Source organism: Cebidichthys violaceus, unplaced genomic scaffold (assembly GCF_023349555.1).
Source record: "Cebidichthys violaceus isolate CVI_PGR_0920_01 unplaced genomic scaffold, fCebVio1.0.p SCAF_17, whole genome shotgun sequence".
In the NCBI taxonomy this organism is placed as follows: domain Eukaryota; kingdom Metazoa; phylum Chordata; class Actinopteri; order Perciformes; family Stichaeidae; genus Cebidichthys; species Cebidichthys violaceus.
Genome location: NW_027176340.1, coordinates 5029586 through 5052558, shown reverse-complemented (window position 1 = coordinate 5052558; position 22973 = coordinate 5029586). Strand labels below are relative to the sequence as shown.

The window sequence follows — 22973 nt, the reverse complement described above, 5'->3', positions numbered from 1 at the left end:
ATGAGCCACAATGCAGAGATGCTGCCTCAAAATGTTGAAGACCGTGAAAAGGGCAAAGAACAAGCCTAAACCTTTTTGAAGAGTACCCAGAGGTAACAGTCATACACAGGCGCACACACGTGATTTTGAAGGTTTTGGATGTGATGCGATGCGATTTTTAACAGTAAACAATGCTCTCTGGATGCGCTGTAACGGGAGCAGAGCATCACAGTCTTTTTTTGGCTCACTTGTGGCCAAAAAAAACCCCACTTGAGTTGCCCTCTCTTTTGGAGGACCCCTGACTAGCTGCGGTTCTTGCATGCGCTGCTACGAATGACTAACGGAGGCGGATTCCCTGCAAATGAGAAAAATGCTGTGTATCAGAAATGAACTTGCAATGTGTTTCCTGTCTCTGTTAAGAGAAAGAGATGACTGTAACACCTCTGGTACTTCCTGTTTTAGGTGCTCAAAAGCAAATGACAAGCTTCCTGTAAATGAACATCTCCATGATGAAGCAGAATGCCCTGCTCTGCTTGGATTAATGAGACACACCACAGCCAACGTATTATGAAGATAACTCATTCAAATAGTGATAGCTATACCAACGTGACCTTAACTTCAACATTCTCACATTTCAAGAGGTAGTGTGTGTCGTCCCGTCGTCCCCATTACAATGCATGCATATCTATCTATATTATTTAGTTAGTTGCACGTGTTTTGTCACAGTGATGTCTTGACTGATGGAGGAAACAACCTGTCCTCTGCCGCACTGTTACAGCCACACTCACTCAGTGTCTGCAGCAGAGTGACTGCGGCTGCTGAGGAGAGAGAGAGAGAGAGAGAGAGAGAGAGAGAGAGAGCTTCTGGATCTGACGCCTCTGTGTCGGGTCACATCCAGTGATGTCTCGTTAAGATACGATGTAAACTAACTGGTCCTGAACGCGTCTTTACATTGTGAACATGTGACGTTAGTGTCAAACCATTACGGCACGGATTGCAGCGAACTTGACGCTCACCACTCGGCACACTTTGCAAGCTAATCACGGCGAAGACAAAAATATTCCCAATTACAAACACACGCTGTTTTAATGATGCAAATAGTGGCTGTGTTGCCGTTGTGTTATAAGCTAAAGGCAACGTTAAAAATGTCCATTTCAACACCAGCTAGTTACCGTGATTAACGTTGCGTAAACTGCTGTGCCTACGTAAATTAGAAGAAATGACCGTTGTTAAACCAACATCATCGTTGATAAAAGTGTAGCTAACCCACACGACACTTCCAGTAACTGGAGAAAAGCACAAACGTCCTTACCTCTGCCGAAATCCTTCTCTTCCTTCTGGACTGTGTGAAGACCCTCTTTGGATTTTGTTGCTCTGACACAACTACCACGCGCTGCAGGAGAGCCCCGCCCAGCTGGCTGCGGGCGTGCTGCCATTCGTCCGTTGGAATACAACTGCAGCCAGACTGCGGCTTCTTATTGGCCAGACCCAGCTGCCAATCTATTCGGATTCTTCTTCCCGCGTTCTAGGCAGCGCTCACAATACATTACATGATGCAGCCTATATTTAGGTGTCAACAACAACTGCAGATGTGTGAAAACAAGTACACAGTGACCTTCAGTATGAAAATAACGAAGATTAAGACAAATGTCAGCAAATTGATGTTTTAATGTCAAGTGACACAAGTCAAGCCGTCACAATAATGAGCAATTTGTGGAAAAACTACAATGTAACAAAATCAATTTAATCCAATTTGGAAAGCCTGTGAATCCACATTGTATTTTCATAGTTACAAAACAAAATGGGTGTCTCTCATTGGCAACCAAAAAAGACAAAGGAAGACAATAACATGAACAGAAACATCCTTGTGTCCCCTAGGGAGAATGATTCGTCACTAGTGACTTTGACTGTTAGTGCCAGCTCCGTTGGGTTAGCTGTCTCAGTAGTGCGAGGCGTCTGCAGCGGGCAGTGCTGCTCGCAGGATGTCAGCGAACACGGCTACAGTCAGTCTTTCATAACAAGAGGAGCCTTGACTTGAGCTGCAACCTCAGCCCCCAGAAGTTCCTCTACAATCGTCAGGGCAAACTCAAAGCTGGTTCCTGGCCCACGGCTGGTGATGTAATGTCCATCCTTCTGTACTCGAGCCTCTGAATATTTATAGTGGTCTAAAAAAAGACAGAGCAATACCATAAGAATAATCACAATATGAGAGCTTCAAGATAAAGACTGAAAGCCACACGTCAGACATCACACTGCAATATAAGTTATTACATATAGATCATCCATCACCAGTTTAACTGACCCAGTTCTAGTATGTTCTGCCTAATTCTTGCATCTGCTGTCGTCTGAGTGGTGTGCTCTCTACACTACTGCATAGAGACATGACTTTCAATAGGCGAGAAAAAGCTAGCACAGCACCATCTGCTGCCCTTTGGAAATAATTACAAATCCTCATGTTTTGGGTTAAAGCTGCAAATGTTAGTCACTAGCTGTACTTTTCAGCAATATTTCCACCGTCTTTACCAACCGCGACGACGACGACGACGACTCTGGACTAAGTAGTTGGAATTACCACAGAGGCAGTTTTGAGTTGCCAGGTGTCTGTGGTCAGATTGCACTGCAATAGCGTCACAACTGTGCAATATGCAGTCACCAAACTCCAAAAAGGAGTGTGGTTGTGATGAAAATGAAGGTTGACATCGTGGATCGCCGTGGTCCCAGCAAGGGGGGGGGGGCGCGAAGGGGACATTGCAGTTGCGGCTGGTCTGATCCCTTCAAAAGATGGTCTCTAGTGTTTGCAAGTGGTTTTTTTTTGTTGCTTTTACCTCCAGCCATCATCTTCTCCTTCATAGCAGGATGTGTAGTGACTGTGCTGCCATACCCGATGCCATGTGCCAGAAGAGCAGTGGGTCCTGCAGAAGAGCAAAACTCCTGTGATAAGGTGACACTTGTTCTGCTGCAGATTACACAGTTTTAAAAAGTTACGGTGGGTAGAACACTATATCCTCAAAATCACTTCCCTCAAGCTAAACACCACATCAAAATACAATGCTGCATTTAACAGCAGGAACTGCAGTCGGTACACAACAGCATTTCCAAAAAGGTGTCGTCAGCTGGTGCCGTTGTTTCTAAGAATACTCGCACAATATACAGTTTCACCCCCTCTCCAAAGACTCTGCAGCACATTAAAAAAAAAAAAAGGAGAGGCTGAAGACATTGACTGCTGCTGCATTAACTTTGGCAACGTCCTACCACTGCAGTGAGCTCATCCAAAAACTGTTAATAAATAGAAAGTTATTGATTATGCTCCTTGGCAGCCTTCCCATGCAGTCTAAAGATTACACTTTCCCGTGGCAGAACAGAAGACTGCCAGTTAAAGCCGAGCTACTCCGGTTACAGAAAGTCCCCACCCAGAGGACACCCGTCTGGGAGAGAGAGAGACCTTCTGAGAGTCAGACAGCGAGGCAGACGTGGAAAAGAAGGGCAATGACGACCAACTCTCTATTTGTGTCTATGTTTTGTGGACATGCATGGTACAAATATTAGCTCAAAAAGAGAAATAGACAATGAAAGACTCATCCTGATATTATTTTTTAACACTCATTGTTCTGGTTTTAAATAAAGTGCTTTTTGAACTGACTTTTTTTTTTTACGTTAAGATAGTAATTTGCATTATAGGGCAGAATAATGTGTCTTGCAACTGGCCCTCTTCCTGGCAGGTTCATTAAAATGTATATTCCTGTGAGGATTTCAGCAATTTTCTAGGACATCCTTCAATCCACTTTGCCGCATTGGTCCCCATCCCTATTTAAAATGTCCTTCCAATGTCCTTCCTCTGCATAAGGAGGCTGTCAAATAATAATGTCAGTGCTTGTGGGTTCACTCAGGGACAAGTCATTAATCAAACCCTCACTCTTTCATTGCAAATGCCAAAAAGGGGGGGGGGGGGGGGGTCACACATGACCGTATATTAATGAAGCATGTCATCTGCTAACTGTATATTTTTTTCTAAATGTTGTTAGGATATATGATAAACTCTTCTAAGGGAACATCCAGTTACTAAAATACCAGAAATCCACTGCCATGAGCATATAAAAACTGAATAATCCAATTTACTGGCACAATATTAGCTTGATACATTTAAAACCACAGAATCATACATTTAGTGTTGTTTCTAGCTAGAATGATCACAGGTCTCATGATAGCATAGTGCATTGCTTATTAATTTATGTCAAACTGGTTTGATTTGATATGGAAAATGACCATTACTGAAAGCCTCTGAATTAACGGCACTGTGTAGGTTGAGTCATTTACAACATGACGCTACTGTATAATTAGGACTTTGGTGTGTTTTCACAAACTGTACCTGCACAGATGGCTGCAATCAGGCCTTTTCTGGCATCTTGATCCTTCAGCACCTCCTTCACTGCAGGAGACTGCAAGAGAGCATGCGGAGCAGATGCACGCTGAGTCAGGAAGTCACTTGCAGGCCATGTGACTGCACAGTGTATAAGCTGACTGTATAAGCATTGAAAACAACTGGTAATGTGTGTGAACACATCAACAATAAACCATCACTGCTTCAATACAACCACAGATTTATTAAAACAAAACAACATCTCAACTAAACACAGATCTCATTTGTCAGATGCACTTGATTAAAATACTGACTTTCATGGTATCAGTTTTACTTCCTGAGAACATCGTAAGAGTGAGCAGTCACTCCTGTATGCCGAGATAATAAGAGAATACATCAAAATGTTCTTGTACTCTCAATTCTGAAGCCCCAAAATATATTTGTAAAGAGTGCATGTACAACCAATGGTGATGGAAAACAATACATTAAAAATTAACTCAATTCTTTTCCACTGGATCCTTGTGTGCATTTTCCTCTATTTTCTTTAAGGAGGTTTTGGACAGTTTTACTTGTGATGTATTAGATATTGTCGTTTGCTTTCTAGAGACCGGAATCTTTCCAGATGCACTCAAAGCCCCACTCAACCTGCCGTTTTCAAGCAAAATATTGTAAAAGGCAGTATTTAAACTGTTAAGATGCATTCTTTACAACAAGATCATCGAGAAATGTGAGTCCGCTTCCAGGGGACACAGTGCCGAGACGGAGCTTGTGAATTCCACCTTTTTCTTACTGCGTTTATCTTAGACTTATTTTGAATTTCTCACACTTGTTTTTATATCTTAAAATTTTTTTTACCATCATAACCCAGGACCTCAAGTGGGAGCTGAACATCAGCTCCATCACCAAGAGGGCTCAGCAGAGGATGTACTTCCTGAGGCAGCTGAAGAAATTCAACCTGACAAAGACAACGATGGTGCACTTCTACACCGCCATCGTTGAGTCCATCCTCTGCTCCTCCATCACGGTCTGGTACGCTGCAGCCACTGCCGAGGACAAGGGCAGACTGCAGCGCATCATTCGCTCTGCTGAGAGGGTCATCGGCTGCAATCTGCCGTCCCTCCAGGACTTGCTTGCTTCTGAAGCGAGCAAGAAGGATCGTAGCCGACCCCTCTCACCCCGGACACAAACTGTCCGTGTCCCTTCCATCTGGCAGGAGGCTGCGGTCCATCGGGACCAAGACCTCACAAGCCACATTTTTTCCCCGTCTTCAGTTGGGCTCATCAACAAAGCCCGGGACCCCCACTGACTCTGTCATCCCCAGGAGAGCCCACGGGTCGGGTGTATGCTTGTTCTGTCGTTGCTCTTCTTCTACACTTCTCTTCTTATATTTTGCTTTGACCGCAAATATGTAAGATTCAATATCTAAGCTTAAAAATGTCTCAAAAAACAGGGAAATACGACCAAATCAACAGCAATTCAACGTCGGACAGGTAAAGTAACCTTTTATGTGTTTGTTGTTCTCTTTATACATCCGGGGTTGTTACACAGATTATCGCGGAATCTCACGATGTTCGCGAGTGACGCCTGCAAGCGCTCCGCTTCTGAAACGCTCCCGGTGGAATCAAATATGTACCTTACCTATGTGTGTGTAAAGAATGCTGATATGAAATATGAAAAACAACCAGTAGTCAATGTGCAAGCTGCCAATTGAATGGTGATTTAAGCTTCTCTATTGGGTTCATATATTTGTAAATCTGACATATGGAGTGTGCAGTCAGTGCCTCACCAGCCACGACCCTCACGTCACTGCTTAACTTGAGTTTGGCAACAAATAAAAAAAAAAAAAGTGTGCTTTTATGTTAGTAAGGCCCTCAAGTTAAATGGCTTCAAAGAACATTTGCTCAATCAGCTTCTTACTGACAAAACTATGAATACAAAGTTTCCCATGTCACAATTTTGGAACAGTTTGTTATTCACATAAACGATTTCTGCATTCCTGTTCTTTCTCTGTGCTCTTTTCACTAGTTTGAAGTGGGCGGGGCTCAGTTGGAAGTCATGTGATGTCACTTGTACCAATCAGGATTTAGCCAAATTGGAATCAGAATCTGATCACAGTTGGTTGGTTGTTGCCGTCTGTCTGACTTTCACTTCATTTGACCATAAAATGATGCAGGTTGTGTACCAGACCTGTCACGTGCTCTGTTGAAGTCTCTGTTTACTTCCAGAATGTTTAACAATCCGGTCGAACACCAGATACAAAGATTCACACTCCTAAACACATCTTCGACAGACCTGGCAACCACATGTTGTAAAGTGAACGCCATGGGAGGGAGAGTGCGACATCTAGTGGCTGAACGTTATCATCGTTATCAATAGCGCCTTTAAGGCACGGTCGCACATGCGCAAATGCAGGCGATTGACTGTCACATGCCGAGGTAATATTTACGCTTTAAATTCACCAAAGTTGAACCCCACGTGAATGCTAAAATGCTAATTAGCTTTGCCACCAGAAGGCAAATATTAATTTTGGGCATGTGTGACCAGGCCTTTCAACTCTGAACAAGTTAAACACAAGGATGTTTTTTTCCCAAAATTTGAATTTTGATTGCTTCTAATTTAATCACAACTATTACAGATTAGAGTTTTATAGAAGAATATTTGAAACAAAGTTTCTGGGCAAATTTAGGCAATTTATGTTCCTGATATTGTTAGTCAACTTGGCTTGCTTTGCTACTAATTTTCACAATATTATCAATTGTAAGAATATGTTTTTTTACTCACATGGGATTGACATTAGCATGACATTTGTTCTTCTTCCAACAGGGGATATAATGACAGATACAGTTTGAGAACCACTGGGCTACTTTACTGTCCTGCTCCCAAGCAGGGTTAACCCGGGCTCTTGAAAAAAAACAACCTATATGTGATTGGTATTCTAATTTAAAAAGACCATAAAAAGGTGATCTGAGTGTTTCTCACCTCTGCTAGATTCTGGGCCCCTGGCATTCCTCCTGGCAGAAGCACCACATCGTACGGGCCCTGGGAGACAAATCATGATTGATAAAGAGAAACTGTGAGGTTTGACATTGTAGGTAACTATTCAGAAACAGACTCATTGGAGAATTTCACAATTAGAAACAGGTTTATTGCCTAGTCTTTGTTTTCACATATAATAAATTAGTCTCTGTGTTTAGTGCATAACAATAAACATACAGAAAAATGTAGAGAAAATAAAAAATAAAAGCAAGCTTTAAGTAAAAGTAATTGTGCAATATACGTATATATTTTGAAAATGAAGAGCTGAATTGTTTTGTGCATGAATGTGCAAAAGTTCACAAAGTTCTATTCAGCTGACCTGTTTGCTGGCCTCTTCCAGGCTCGCATCAGGACAAATGACGACGTGTCTGCTGCACTGGACTGGCTCTTTGCCTGTCAGCCCTGCAACCGTCACTGCAATCTACAAGGTTCGGGTAGGTCATATAAAAGACATTAGCATAAAGGCGTGACATGGCATCCTGTCTGTATATATGGCTGATGGAGACTTTTATTTTGAAGGCCATCAAATAGGGGAGAAGGACGCAGGACTTTGACATTTAAACTTGGCCTCTTTCTGCACTCGCTTAAAAGGTTATGAGTGCGTCAACAGTCACCCAGATACCGTATTATACTTCAGTATAGTATTACAATACTGTGACCGGTCAAGTAACGTTAATATTTATAACGATATTGCTTCCATTAGTTGGGCAACGTTTAACGTTTTGTTCTACAAATGATTTCAATCATTATCACAGTGACTGTATGTCTAAATAAGGCTGTGGTGATGTGGACTGACTACAGAGGTGGCTAACGTCAATATAAAACTCACGCAAGCTGGCTAAACTATGCTGATTAATAGCATCATTAGCTATCTAGCTAGGTAGCTAAGTGTCTGCTAGCATACAACAAGTCACGAACCCCGGCTCTACGCATGATGTCCACAGGGATGACCGTTTCCATCTCCTCGGCACCTTTAGACAGGATCACTAACGCCCTCTTGCCTGCCATGGTTAGCTTGTAGTTATGCTACAGGCAAGTGCAAAGACGCTAACTTCAGTGCGCAACTTCCCAGCAGCGACTGGCACACTCTGCAATGAGGTTTTGACAGGAGAGGAGGGTTGCCAGGCTGCGTCTCTCTATCCCCCTTTCAAAGACAGCGCTCCATGAACCCCTACACCGATAACAAAAAAAAACACACATGTCAAGTATGATACTTTACCTAAGAAATTAGTTTCATGGCTTCAACCAAAGGCATGTGAAATGAATATGAATAACTCACACCTGCAAAACACTAAGGAATGTAATATGCTTCTGTCCTCTGCAGGGAACGTTTTGGAAGCTCAACCAGACTCTAGCAGCTTTAAGTTTTGTTTTTGATTTGATTTGATTTTTGCCTTGTGATCTATGTGTGTAAAACGTTTGAGGACAAATGTTTGGCCATCAGATTAAGCATGGTCACAAATACTGGACTCACACTAGATATTAATGATTTGAACTTAAGTCATTGATAAGAATAAGAATGACACAATTATTTGTCATAAAAACACGTTTCAGTGTTTGTTTGAATAAACCGTAAGCAGGGGACATGAGCATTAAAATGATTATCCAGTTTCATTTGTGCGCGTACAAGAAACACCAATATTGCATTGTGAAGACGATCCAGCTTTTGTTGCCATAAAAACAAACCCTCATAAGATGATGAATGTATAATTACTGTATGGTACACCACTCGAAACAAAACATTTCTAGTCAGTGATAGTTTAGCTACAGGCAGACACGTCATAGCAAGGAGCGTAAAATGGCCTTGAACAACAGACACTACATACTTCCTTCCAGTAGGTGGAGGCATTAACCAAAGATTCCTGAGGGGACGTCAAGGGAGGCTTGAGAATGAAGTTTACATTAAAACAGTAACCTTCACTGTCTTGAATCTAAGGAAAATGAAACTCGCAGACAACTCCACAAATGCTATTTTTGAAAAACATAAAACCACGTATCAGTTAATGCCAGTTAATCACGGGGTTATGATCAGCTGTGAATTGCTATGCAGAGAGCTAAGTCAGGAACGTAATGAATGTGGATTTGAAAACAACACCAGGCAGCAGGACACCGGGTTCACCAAGTTCTTCAAGATCTGTCTGAGAACTTCTGCACCAAACTCTTAAGACAGTGAGGGAATCATATTCCAGTGTAAATCCTAGACTTAATATCTGGGGCTTTGGCGTGCAGGCACCCATCCTCGTTAATGTGCCTCTGTGTATTCTGCTGCTGAGATCCACTTTCATATTTGTGCGACAAACTAGAGCCCAGTGAAACGGCAGATTAGACAAAAGCGTAGGGGGTGCTGGCAGCAGGTTGTTTATTGCGTGCCTGTGAGTGAATCCAAGAGGCAGCGGTGATTACCAACATGTGCAGCTGGGGATCAACTGAACCAGACCCGCGGTGACACTTGAGCTAATTTCCATACATTAATTCACTTATGTACATTTACTAATTCCTTTCAGTATGTCGTCATAAAGTGCAGGATTACACTGAAGAAATATGTCAAAATGACAGATAGTCAGGGAGACAAGTAATGTCTGAGACACTGAAAACAAAGGGTCTGACCAACAACTGACGAATTATAACTATTTGCACAGGGCTTCAACTTCTCATCTCAAGCAGGTTCAACTCTTAAAATAAATCAATCCCTGGAAAATAATGAAAACACATTAAAGAATAAGTCTGGCGATTTCCTATATTTTCATCATTGACAAAAAAAAGCCCACTAAAAGACCAAAACTATCAATAAATTGATCTGACAAGTATTGTCTGTGTAGCCAAAGCTGAGCTTATTCCTTTGTGCCATAGATGACTACAGTTATCTACAAACTTTTAAAAACACATATTTGAGCCACATTGTTGCACTGGATTTATTTATTTAGTTGTGCAGTTTATTCAGCCAGTCAGTCATACACCGCCCTGTTGTCACAAATGAGTTTTATCATTCCATGACAAAAGTTCAGTAGGAAACAAAACATTTGCTTTTGGTCTTTTAAATATAATACAATGCTAAACATATCCTTTATAAAGCCTAAAGCACTGCAATATGCTTTGGAAAATGGCATATAGTTTGTATATGAACCAAATATACAAAATGTAATGGGCCTATAGTGCGGCATGGTAGAAAATGGTGATTAACTGTGTATATGGTACATGCGGTACAGAACCGTTTGTATGTTCTTCTTGGGATATTTGAGATTGGCCTGTTGAGTAAAAGGGTGCACATCAGTGGATTCCTTTGCGTATTATTATTTCTCTCTTGCTCCCTCATGCATGCCTGCTCCACCAGGCCTTGCTCTGCTTTATCTGGCCCTTCGCAGAGGTCTCCTCGAAAACCTGAAGGGCTTCTGGAATCAAACCTCCGGGGAGTCGAGAACACAGAAACATCTTTTTTATAAGACGGGGACAGAGGAAAAAGAAAATCCTCAAACTGAAATGAGGGAATTCCACAAATTACCATTTGTCACAAAGTAATCCTGTTACTATTGCAAAGAATATGAAACGGTGTAAACATGGAAATAAACTGCTAATATGGATGTAGCTTACAAGCAGCGGCTCTGTTTAGTTGAGATACAGCTGCACAAACCTGTTTCAGATCCCCAGTAAGGAAGAGTGCCACAAAATTCAAAAGTGGTTCGAGAATATTTGCTTCTTTGGGGATAGATTCAAATGTTCCGATGTGTTTCTTCATTTATTCTTTGCATTACATTTCAACTCATTGTGGTCCAACCCTTCGCTAACTCTGACTCTTTCCCAGTGATCTGATGGCAGCATTAAGGGCTTACATTGCTGCAGTCAGAAAACTGATGAATATTTAGAAGCATTTTATCTTCCCATCTGTGCACAGGCTTTATCTCGTGTCTGTTTCACACATTGTAAGCCACTGAGCGCATGGAATGAGTGACAAGCATATAATCTTGATTGCATCTTGATGCTATTACCTTATGCTGCCAAGCGCTCAGGTGACAGCTGGGGGACGGTGAGGAGATCTGGGGGAAAAGGTGACATTGAATTTTGTGCACCTGTGTCGACAGTCAGCAGCCCCGTACAGACACAAGATGGCGCCAGTTGAGTAGGCTGGTTCAAGAAGCAAGGCCACGCGTGTGAGAATATTTTCAACAATAATCTCTGCAAAATTACATAAAGAAAATAATACAAAACAAAAGTTGACTTTGTAGAAGTACAACAAAGGCAATTCGTTCTCCTCTTTGTCAAATCATCAAAAGTTTTCAGATGTTCAGTATATTTTACCAACTAAACAGATAAACTGAACAAAGATGTGTTTTCATGTATGTGTCAACATCCGCTTCACAATTTTGTTTTAAATGCTTTGGAATTATTCAAAATGAAATTGCCATAAATTCATGAAAAAAAATTGTTTTCAGCTACAGAGGCAGTATTACAAATTAAGGCAACACATTACTGTGTTGTTTAGATTATTAAGTATGTTTGACAACATGAACCACAATTGCCTCACAGTCATTTCTAGTTTAAATAATCTGCCTATCCTCAAATTATGCCCCAATCCGTGCGTTACGAGGGGGGGGCAAAAGTGACTCTCCTCTTTCTTTATTCTCCCTCTCTGTCTCAGTGAGTATCAATCTGTTTTGCTCTCAGCTTGCCTCTATTAGACGCCTTAATGCTGTACAGCATGGCCTATCTTCAAACAGGAATGCTGATGATACTCGCCCTGCAGCGGTGCTTCCCCCCCCCCAAGCCCCAGCCCCAGCCCCAGCCCCAGCCCCGGCCTGCTCCTCTACACAGAGGGCAATAAAGACACAAGGAGGATTAGTGTTGTGTGCCTAACAAAGTGGTTGCCAGAGAGTGAGAGGGCCATGCCCATGGGCTCAACCGCAACCCTGCTCAGCTCCACTCGGCTCTGTCGAGGTCCCCCCCTGCTTGGGCTTCCCTAAGGTCCGCTCTCTCTCAGGGAGCTCTGTGGATGTGTGATAGACTCTGAGTGGGTGAATTTATGTTGATGCTAAAGAGGCAGAGGACGCAGACAGATAATCCACAGCTTAAGCAGTGCTGTAGTAACTTTCCCCCTTAAACAAGGGAACATATGTGCAAACATTTAAATTTAATTCAATCACATACTCGGGCTGTGCATATTTTTCGCTAAAGACTTTCCCACACTGAACTTAGACAAAAAAGTTCCAACTCTTTGACGAGTAGGCACTTGAAAATTAGCATCAATAAACACATGATGATTTAGTTTAGCCTACACAGGAACCTGTGTGTCTTTCTGTGTCGGTTCATCCCACTCACCATCCAGTGGGGAAAAAAAACATGGTTTGTTATATAGAGCACGGGCAGGTTAAAGACCTTGCAGTATGTTTATGGATATCTCTCCCACTATAACCAGTGTGCTCATATAAATTGAACACCATATAATTGTACAAGTCTGATGAACAGAGGCGCTGTGGTGTTGTAAATGTCGTCACATTAGATAGGAGTGTTACATCTGAGATTACTATGGAGGAACATGTCTGTGGGTGCAGGCCTGTGAGGACAGTAGCCTCTGGTTTGATGGAGAGCCGTGTACAGGACAGGACAGGTGAACCAAACAGCTGCTACCCCCGTTTTTCCTTAAAAACCCCAGCGTGACAGATCAGGCCGTGGCTCTCACACATTACGGCCCGCTTTTCACACGGTAGCTGTCTCAGGCCACGTTACACACGTCTTTTAGATGGTCCACTTTGTGCGTTAGGTAATGAAATTTACTATGGAGACCCCCGAATATGCAGACATATGGTGGCTATTAATGCTCCTTTCTGCCTTTTCAGCTGCAGCCCTCTGCCAAACGGTATGGTCTGTTCCCGCCTGTCTGTTTTGGGTCCTCTTCACTCTTCAAGCTGTTTGCCTTTTACCTCTGTCACGCCAACCAGGAATTCACACAGCAGCATGAACTGCTGCGTGCAGAAGACAGGCCAAGTTCTGTTAATACTTGGCTAAGTTTACATGTTCATTCACACTTGATTATGGGGGAAGCCCTGCGTTCTGAATGGTTTCAGTATGTCAGAGAGGCACAATATGGAAAAGGTTATCCCTTTAACCGTAGATACACAATGGAAATCCAATACTCAACAAAAATATTGTTATATTATTTCCAAAATAAATTTAGAAAAAAGTGCATCGAAAAAAAGAAGGAAAAAAAACTACCATTGCTCAGCCACTTACATCAACACTGTTTGCATTATTTATTTAGAAAATAAATACACTAAAAGGCACAATGAGTAGGATTTGTTGGTGGACCCTTCTCCCCGTCTCTATGAGGGTTATTGTGCATGCCAGCATGTGAAATCCAACCCCGGATTCACTCTGTTTTTGGTTTGCATCAAGCTTTGTCCACTTGGGGTTTCACCTTGTTATATATTTGCGTTTTTTTCTCCCCGACGCAGTGTCTGCCATTTTCATAGCTTCCTCTTGGAAACAAGCTTACGATCTGACACCTGGTCAGTACGTTTCTACGGAGGAGGACGCCCAGAAACGTCACCCACACAGCAAAAGAAAAGAAAAAATGACAGATAAAGGGCAGGGTATGCAGATATAAACACAACAATACACTTCTAGTGGGTAATAAATGATTGAGAGGGATTCTTTTTGTATAAGTCTGCACAGTGCTGTGATGTAGTCAAGACCACCTAAACCGGTACCAAGTCATGTCCAAGACCAGAATGTATCGAGATTGTGACAAGACGAAACTTTGAGGGGTTAAGACTTAAGACTTGGTCAAGACCAAGTCAGATCGAGTCCCACACTGCATGACTGTACAATACAATCAGGAACATACAAACCACTGAGGCACTCCTAAAGTTGATCTGAAAGATCTACATTTCCTTAAAACCACCCACAGAAAACAGCTGAAGATTCACCTCTTTTATTGCCGTTTGTGTTTTTGTGTGTGTATAAGTGTACCATGAAATGTCTTGATAAAAGGCATTGCAGAGGTGAATTTTATGTGTGTGAATTTTCCTTTTTTTACGAGTAATCACAGTAACAATGTTAACAATAAATCAGACAATGCATATTTAAGTGATATCCCCACAGTTGTGTTCTTGAAATGAAATCCAGAGTCTGAGTCCAAGACGAGGCTGAGTAAAAATGTGTTTGATTCCGAGACCAGTCTGGAGAACTACACCACTGATAAATTGTTTTTGAGGAAAATCCTACTCGTTGTGCCTATAAATACTTGTTCATGAATTTATCATACCTTGATCAGAGGAGTTTTATTTCCATGTGGTATTACTTCATATGTTTGCAACTCAGTACAATTCATGGTGCAACAAATTTAGCAAAAAATTCGGATTCTGTTCAGGTTTTTTCCCGCTCAGGCTTCCGAATTGATGGCAGCAATACATTTCATTCTTTGAACAATGTACCAGAGCCACTCCGAAAACTGATGGTAAAATATCCTTTTTCCATTCCTTGGTAATGGAAATGGATGCTCAATAGTCTCCCTCTGCAACATATTATAGAGGTAAAAAGGCATGCAGGTGTAGTCTATTTTTACCTGCATAAGCCTTTATAGATTAACACAGTTTACGAGTCCCTGCTCAGCTTTCTCTACACTATCCCAACTCTGAAATTAACCGGATTCTACTCACTTAATCTCCTACTTTTTTATATAAATGCATACTGCATTATCTGACTTAATGTCTGAGACGTTTCCAAACAATTTTCCTTTAAAACTTCTTCAAAATTGGTATGAAAACATTCCCATGAAAATGATGGCTTCTTTATTGTTGTCGAATGGGGGTATTTGCAGCTTGGAGTGTAATTTTCGTGGGTTATGGTGGAGACAAACTGCCTATAAAAAAAATCCTCAATTAAGTCTGTTTTCTCCCTCTCACTATTCCCACACTTTTGATTTCCACTTTAAAAGCAGAGTGATATATCCCAATGATTGGAAATGTTCAATACACTTCTGGAAGTGGGTGCGCTGTCCTGTATAGATAAGGTTGCAAATGCAAGATCTGTCTCTCTGAAATAGAAGCCTGACAAACAGTGCTGTCTCTCCCAGACACAGTGGGAGAGAAGTGTGCTCCGATGGAAGCCTTTGAGACCAGCCTTTTTAATATCGGCGCCGCTGTAACATCAGTAAGGTGACATTTCGGCAGCACCATCAAGATCCAACAGTGGCCATGCTGCTTCGACAATCAATTATCCATGCATAACATCCCAGCAGTGTGTGCGACATGAATCAGTCCTGGACCAGGCTTCTCCTCTGCCTTGATTCTCAAGAAAAGGGAGACCTTTCATTCGACCCTTAAGAAAGAGAGAAATGCTCTGTGTGCTGATAAGGGAGCGAAGAGAGGAAAGCCACGGAGAAAAAAAAGAAGGTAAATCAGCGCCGATATTTATTTGCATTATCTTGAAAGGAGCTCAAATTGGTTTCATCCCAGAGCCTGTGAATTGTGTTACAGAGAGCACAATGACCGTCTCCTATAGCAGTAACCAACACTATGATTGAAAGGGCAGAATACATTCTTTGTATAGCTTGGTGGACTACAGGGAAGAATGCATGTTATCTTTAGCCCAAGGAGAAGGAAACACATTTCACAGCACACATTGCTCATATCCGTTTTTGAGACCAGTTTAGTTGTTATATGATTGCTATCAATGTAGTAGCCATATGTAATTTACTTCCCCAAATATCTGACATGAATGACATCCCTTCAGCAGACTGCGAGATCTCACCGTACTTGTGTTCCTCTTCTTCGGCTCAGAACAGGTTGTTCGTACTAGAAGGAGATGATAAATTCATGTACATACATCAGCCGGCCCTTTAGGCCAAAAACCACTGCCACATTGGGCTTTATTGTAGCTTATAATAAAGTGCCACACATCTGCACGTATTAAATGGTAGCAATTGAAGTGTCTCGCAACAAGCTTGTGGTAAAAAGTGGGATTTCCTCTGTCACTTTGATGGCTCTACAACATATCTTGTGGTAATCAGATCACATTGAGTTCTAAGTTCAGTCTACATACAACATGTGTGATAAATGTGTTAGACTTTGGGTCCTGAAACCTCACAGTAAGTGAAATCAGAGTCGGAGGACCCAGTTTGGCGCGGCAGCCTACTCCCTGAACCCAGAAGCTTTCTCCAGTGTTTGACAAACAGCACCATTCCCCCGCTCGCCCTCATTTCCATCTGTATGCTATCACTTGGCTGTCAGCGGCCGGATTGGCCTGTAGTTCGCAGGATGAAAGGGAGAGAGATCCTGTTGAGTGAATAATCTTGCCAGTTTACAGAAGAGAGTGGATGTCAACTTGACAGACTGTGAGTAGCACACAGATTTGGGATTCATGGGCAATCCCATAGTCCCTTTAAGTCTGGACGTGTGAATGTGAAATCAATAGTACATCCATACAACAGTTTGTTTGCTGGACTCTGGAACGCTTTGTTATGAAAATAAGAGTCATGGATCTTTTCCCTACGGATTGAGGACACAGAAAAGGGCACCATAAACATGGTACCTCAGCATGAAAATCCTGATCTTTCTTTCTTTTCTTTTTTTTAAGAAAAGCATGCACTATTAAAATATATGTATTCATCAACACAATGTATTTCAAAAACATGAAAGCAGTACGAATGATCAGGAACCGTGTTAGTGTTAATATGAAACCTCTCTTGTGTAAAATAGCTAATTATATTCTGTGTGAATGGGTTAGTTTTAATTACCATATTCACCTGTGAAGCTTTAAATGAAACTTGTCACCCTGAAGGTAAAGCTCACCATTTGAAGCATCTCCTCAGGACTCTATACACTCCGCGCACAAACCACCTCAACCTCAGCCACAATGTCACAACGATCTGTATCATAGGAGGTATTCAATAGACTTCTATGGCACCTTCACAGACATCCGCACATGCTTCACCGTTTACATATAACATAGCTGTCTGGGTTGGCACCGCCATCATGCCCTGCTGTTTATTTGATATGCAAAGGAGTGCTGTGGAGCAGCTCCACGGTCTCTGCTAAAGTACTTTACTCCTCACATAACCCAAAGTGGCAGCAGCAGCATCAGGATGAGCTCCAAGAGCGAGGTGGCTCCCTCTCAGTAATTTATAATGCACTTAACTCCTCTACCCTGTTGATTGTCTGCATTACCAAGAATCAAACACGAGGCAAAACAAATAAAAAATGCCACTTTTTATTCTGGTTTAACACCTTGGAAAGCACAAGTCTTTCATTATGTTCCCGCTCATTCATATCAGGGCCTGTGTGGAACAGAAACAAGGATTACGGTAGCAAAGGAAAACCACTTCAAAACTGCTTCCGTGAACACCATCAAAGAAAAGCCTGGGTGGAAAAGAGCGAGGAAAGGAGAAATAAACACAAACGCGTCAGTTCAAGTGTGGTTTAATTTCACTAGTTTGGAAAAATGTCAAAAATATCAATATTGAAATCGGTACAGCGGTGTTAGATTTGAGAAACAGACACTGCAGGGTCTCAAACTACACCTTTCACGCCGCTACGGCAAGCCTGAAAGCCTACCCAGAATACTGTGCTGCTGCCTCCAGCCTAGAGTCACATGGACTGCCCATCTCTCGGGGTGGAGACCATTATTAAATGTGCTCTGTGGAGGGCCTGCAGGTAGCTCCCAGGATCAGACACAGGGAGAGCAAGAGGGGGTTGTTTGGCTTAAGTGTTTTTTATTAGGATAGATGGAGACCTAAGCTCCATAACAGAGCTTCAGCCCTTTCTCCCAGACAGGGGCCCACTTTCCCTTCTCACTCTGCACAGGCACATATCAAAACACCAGCGCCTCACAGACACGCCGCTCAAAAATGGCATGTTCTCTTTTTTCACTTGGCTCAGCTTTCTCCCTGTCAAAATACAAATGCTCCATGATGGAATTCTGCAATTTCCTTTATCATCTGCAACAAGCCCATTTCTCGACTGTTGAAACCCATAATTATTGTCACTGAAAACAAAACTGCACAGGGAGGATTGACGTTGAGACTAAGTCTGTCCTTGTGTGTGTATGCAGTGTCAAATTAATGGCTTACTTTTTGAGAACTTGTGAAACTCTGCAAGAGATTGCATTGTGTCTGCGCTCCAAAAACAAAGCTAAAGAATACGGTGGGCAACTCAGCCAGATTGGAGTTTTGGCTCCACCCTGCACTATTTGCTTTCTATTTTTTCTTCCACTCAATGCTGCAGCACATATTAGAGCCAGCTGGCCAGATGACATACATCCTCCTCTTGTTATAACGATATGGTGACATGTGTAAGCCTGTTTTTACACTGCCCATCACTGACACCAGAACACTCTGAACATCTGCTCTGAACAAGGACAGTAAGTCGGGGAAAAAGACTGCCCGCAAACACCTCCATCCCATAATTTGATGACCAGGACCAGTTCTTAAAAATCTCTTTGATGGAAGAACTTTATGTAAACTTTACAGACAGCAAATGTTACAGCAGTGTTATATGTAGTAACCATCTTTTGTGTGGCACAGAATCTCTCTGACTGTCTTTAAAGTGTAATCGAAGGTATGAGCAAGTATTTTACAGAAGGCTTTACCTTGTCTTGACCCTGCTGTTGTCATCGGAAGAATGCTGTGAACCCTGAAAAAAATGTTCCCATCTGGCTCGCCATCACTCCAACTGCTGCTGTTATACTTGTGGGAACTACAGCGCTCTCGCACTGGGCACAGAGGAAGAAAAGGAGGAGGAATAGTAGGACAGAGGGATGAATTCACTTGAAAGATCCAGCTGTTAGGCCATCCGAACCCTGGGAAAGTCTGATACTGGTTTTAATGTATGGGTGAGCACCTCGCCAGCACATCAGCCTGACTTATAAAGCCTCCCTAAAAATGTAGGGAACAGGTGGACGGGGAAGTTTGGCAAAGAGTGCAATAGGCTGAATGCCAGGTCAGTTCTCACTGCCAACATTATGTGTTGCTTTGAAGCCCCCCCCCCCCCCCTCCCAGCCATTTTTTCTAACCTCCTCCAGTGCAGTAAATCACTTTTTTATTCCTCCACATTAACATCTATTAAAGTACAATTCCTTACATTGATTTCTCTACCTTTAATGCATAGGTTCTCCACGTGTTTTCACATGCTCTGTATGTTGTATGCAGTAGTTTGTGTCAGTATAGGCAGAAGGATGTGAATAACTCGCTCCAAAGCTTTAATGTGGTGCAATGCGGGTGTGAGGTTTGTACAGCAGTGTGTATATTGACTTCTCTGTTTCTGTAATGTTTCATTGAATAAAACAAACAGCCTGCCCCTCAATCCAGTTTTATCCATAACCTCTGAAATGAGACTTTATGTTTCATACAAACGGCATCTCGGTTACATCAATAATCCTGCAAATGAAATCGATTTCCCCTCCCGCTCTTCCAATTCTGATCACAGCTGGGTTCCCCATATGGAGTATTAATGGGGTGGAGCACCCTGAGCCTGATCTAAAGCTGGAGAATTCTGGGCACACCACAACATCAAATCCCACTGTAATTACCTTCATGCAAACACAGGGGCCCTCTCCAACACAATATGGGTTGAAGATTGGGATTTGTGTGCATTGTTTTTTGACGCTGGAATTGATCTTGAAAATTGTTTGGTGCAATTTACCAAGATGCTTAAGAAAATTGAAGAGCACTGACTGTGCGGCATACAAATGCCTTGTTGTGATGAGCACAATATACAAGCTCTAGGTGGCTCATCTACATTTTTTGACAGCTATGACTTTCTGGTACAATGCAACAATAGCTAATCATTGTGTTTTCCATAAATTCACATTACAGAGATCACGGATCTTGACAATCGTCACTCATCTTTTTACTTAACAAGAAATTCTCCAAATTGAAGACGAAACCAATTTAACCCATGCAGATGGCTAAGCAGCTGCTCCTTCTCAATTAGCTTACACGTGTATTTGAGCCCAATTTTGGCATAGCAAATAAAATACCATTTTGTCACTAGATTATGCTATCTGACATAAGGCTATTGTCTTAATTCCCCTAGGCTGTGATGGAGAAAAATCACTAAACATACAGAGGGCCAGGCTATATCCTGTCTTACAGACGTCCCTATCCCATCATGCACACCCCAGCCTTCTCTCTCCAGCAGGTGGGGGTGGTCATGCACCACGCAACACGGTTATGGGTTTAAGTCTGAAATCTACATACTGAAATGACTTCAGCTCCCTTGCACAATGCCAAACTTGCTGGAAGTCTGATGAGTTTATTTCATCAATTCCAGAAATGCTGCAGAGAGAGAGAGAGAGAGAGAGAGAGAGAGAGAGAGAGAGAGAGAGAGAGAGAGAGAGAGAGTCTATTTCTACATACAATAGTCTGTGTCCATCATCCTCTGAGTGTGTGTGTGTGTGTGTGTGTGTGTGTGTGCGTGCGCGTGCCCTTACATCCCCGCTGCATACACAGATGTGTAGAAGTAAGTTTGATGTGAATCCTCTCTGCCCTCTGAGTAGCACACAGTGACTGCTGTCCATCTGCTCCAGGGTCTCAGGTGTGTGTTATCTCTTCCTGTGCCCCTGGGAACTTTCAACAGATATGCCAGTCAGCCCGGGCTGAACTGCTCTTGTAAATTACTCACTAAACAGCCCTGCCCTGGATTCTGCATTCGGGGGAAAATCAATTATTTGACCCCCCCTTACATTTCACAGTCCATTTTCAGCATGCTGGGGCCAATTACACCCAGCAGAAAGACTACTCTTTATGTCATTCCCACGATGACCTCCATCTTGCAGCTCCACACGGAGCACTGTTAATGCACCAACTACAAGCACTTGTGCCACGAAGGAGCGTGCTAATGCACTGGTTACCCACACTTTAGCCACACCAAAGCACACAAATACAGCAGCTGAGAGGCAGTACCACAGCCGCACACAGCCCGCTGTAGTGTCTCTCAACTGGGAGGTGATCATCCCATGTCCAGTGCACTGAGCGAACGCCACTGACGGTTTGACAGCCCTAATGAAAGCTGATTACCAGGAGGCATCTATTAATTTGTCCTTAATCATGACAAAGAGAGTCTGTGGCTAACAGCTGTGAAATGGCAGCCGCCGCGCGGAAATGAGGCTCAGGGAAAGGCCGGGGACAAGGGGTTAGGCCCTGCGCTGTCATTAACTGCCTGCCATTGTGTGTGCTCGCTCAGAGCTTAGCTACAGGTAACTGAATAAGATAACACAGACTGCGCTCTGCCCCGGTCTTTGTGAAAAGCTATTGCTGTGAATCCTGGGTGGCTGGGCGAAGAATAGGAGGATATTGGTTTGCATGCTCCGAGCAGGAGTTCTTATGATCCAGGTGAGAAGCTGACAGTAACAGGTTTAAGCTCTGTTTCATTCATCTGCTGGAGGGGCGCTGAGGGAAAAGTCAATCACCGACTGAACAGGTTGGCTGAATAAGCAACCGAGCCGGCTTTTCAAACACAGACACAGTGCAGCAAATGTATGCTCAATCAAGCCCTAAATTTTGATTTTTATAATATGCAGACATGAATGACAGATCTACGTTTTGTTTGAAATGGATCGAAAACAAATATTCTCCACTTATTCCATGCAGGGAGGGCACATGATAATGAAATCATCATATTGGACTATTTTCCAGCCGTGTCAAATCCTGGATGTAGCTGCTTCGGTGGACTGGGGGAGCGATGTTCAGAGGAGGAGGCCCCCCCCATATGAGTCCAAATGATCTGCCTGGCTAGAGTTGCTAATGTGCTTTATACGACCCTGAGGTCACTTATAGGTTCCACTTAGGAAGCATTGGGAGGGGGGGGGGGGTAATTATAGTGGCTGTCACAAGGTCTGTGATCTAACAACACCGAAATATTAACTCACACAATGATTTATCATGAGACTAATGATTTATGAATTTGGACAAACACACGTTTTTTAGTGTAAAACACCACCGATGAAAGGCCTGAGCTACAAGTAAAACGGAAAAATGATACCTGCTAGTTGTGAAAGCAGCTGAAACATTTATTGGCGATATTACCTGACTGGGAACGATTCTGCACATTCTCATGAGAAACTGTGTCCAGTCCAGAAAAGGGTCCAACAGAAATATGTTGTTTAATGTTGGATCCAAACACCCACTGGGATTAGACTCTCCACCAGTAGGTTCTTAGTTCATCATAGTTGTTGCAAAAACCCAGTTTAATCCTGGTTAAAGGGCCTTATTTAAAATCATTTCCATCTCCTGTATGTCGTTGACCACTTTGGACACTTAGCTTGACCAAATATCCATGCATCACTAATGTTGAATTATCTGAATAACTCATTTAATAAGTGTACTACAACACTGGCAGATTTGTGCAGTGACGCTGAATCTGTTCTGCTTCGGAAGATGTTGGGTATTAAATTGTTGCTGTTCTTGATTATTGTTGCCTTTCTTTTGCGTCATGTATAATAACGTGAGTTGTGCCTTGTGAAATTCCCACTGGTGTTTCTTTCTACTTCCTTTTAACATGAATGGCAGGGAGTGGGATTTAGTAGAAACCGTAAGGATTGTGTGAAGTGATGCATTTCTAATCACTTAATTAATTTGTAATGTACATCTTGACACACAGTGTGTTATGCTGCT

The 22973-nt window shown here is 42.5% G+C and overlaps 2 protein-coding genes across 3 annotated transcripts in view; both read right to left on the bottom strand.

The window, feature by feature from the left end:
- The window catches only part of kcnab2a (potassium voltage-gated channel subfamily A regulatory beta subunit 2a), an 83866-nt gene extending 82496 nt beyond the window's left edge, over positions 1-1370 (bottom strand). For both annotated transcript variants that reach the window (XM_068712286.1, XM_068712288.1), the window contains exon 1: positions 1292-1370. The gene's annotated coding sequence lies outside the window, so the exon portion shown is untranslated. The remainder of the gene's footprint in view (positions 1-1291) is intronic.
- Positions 1371-1627: 257 nt separating this feature from the next.
- Positions 1628-8484, bottom strand: park7 (parkinson protein 7). Its single transcript, XM_068712283.1, has 6 exons — positions 8291-8484; positions 7692-7793; positions 7316-7375; positions 4346-4415; positions 2805-2891; positions 1628-2144 (listed from the first exon to the last, which is right to left on the bottom strand). The coding sequence occupies exons 1-6, from the start codon at positions 8378-8380 to the stop codon at positions 1984-1986; spliced, it is 570 nt and encodes a 189-aa protein (XP_068568384.1). The 5' UTR covers positions 8381-8484; the 3' UTR covers positions 1628-1983.
- Between the last annotated feature and the right edge of the window lie 14489 nt (positions 8485-22973).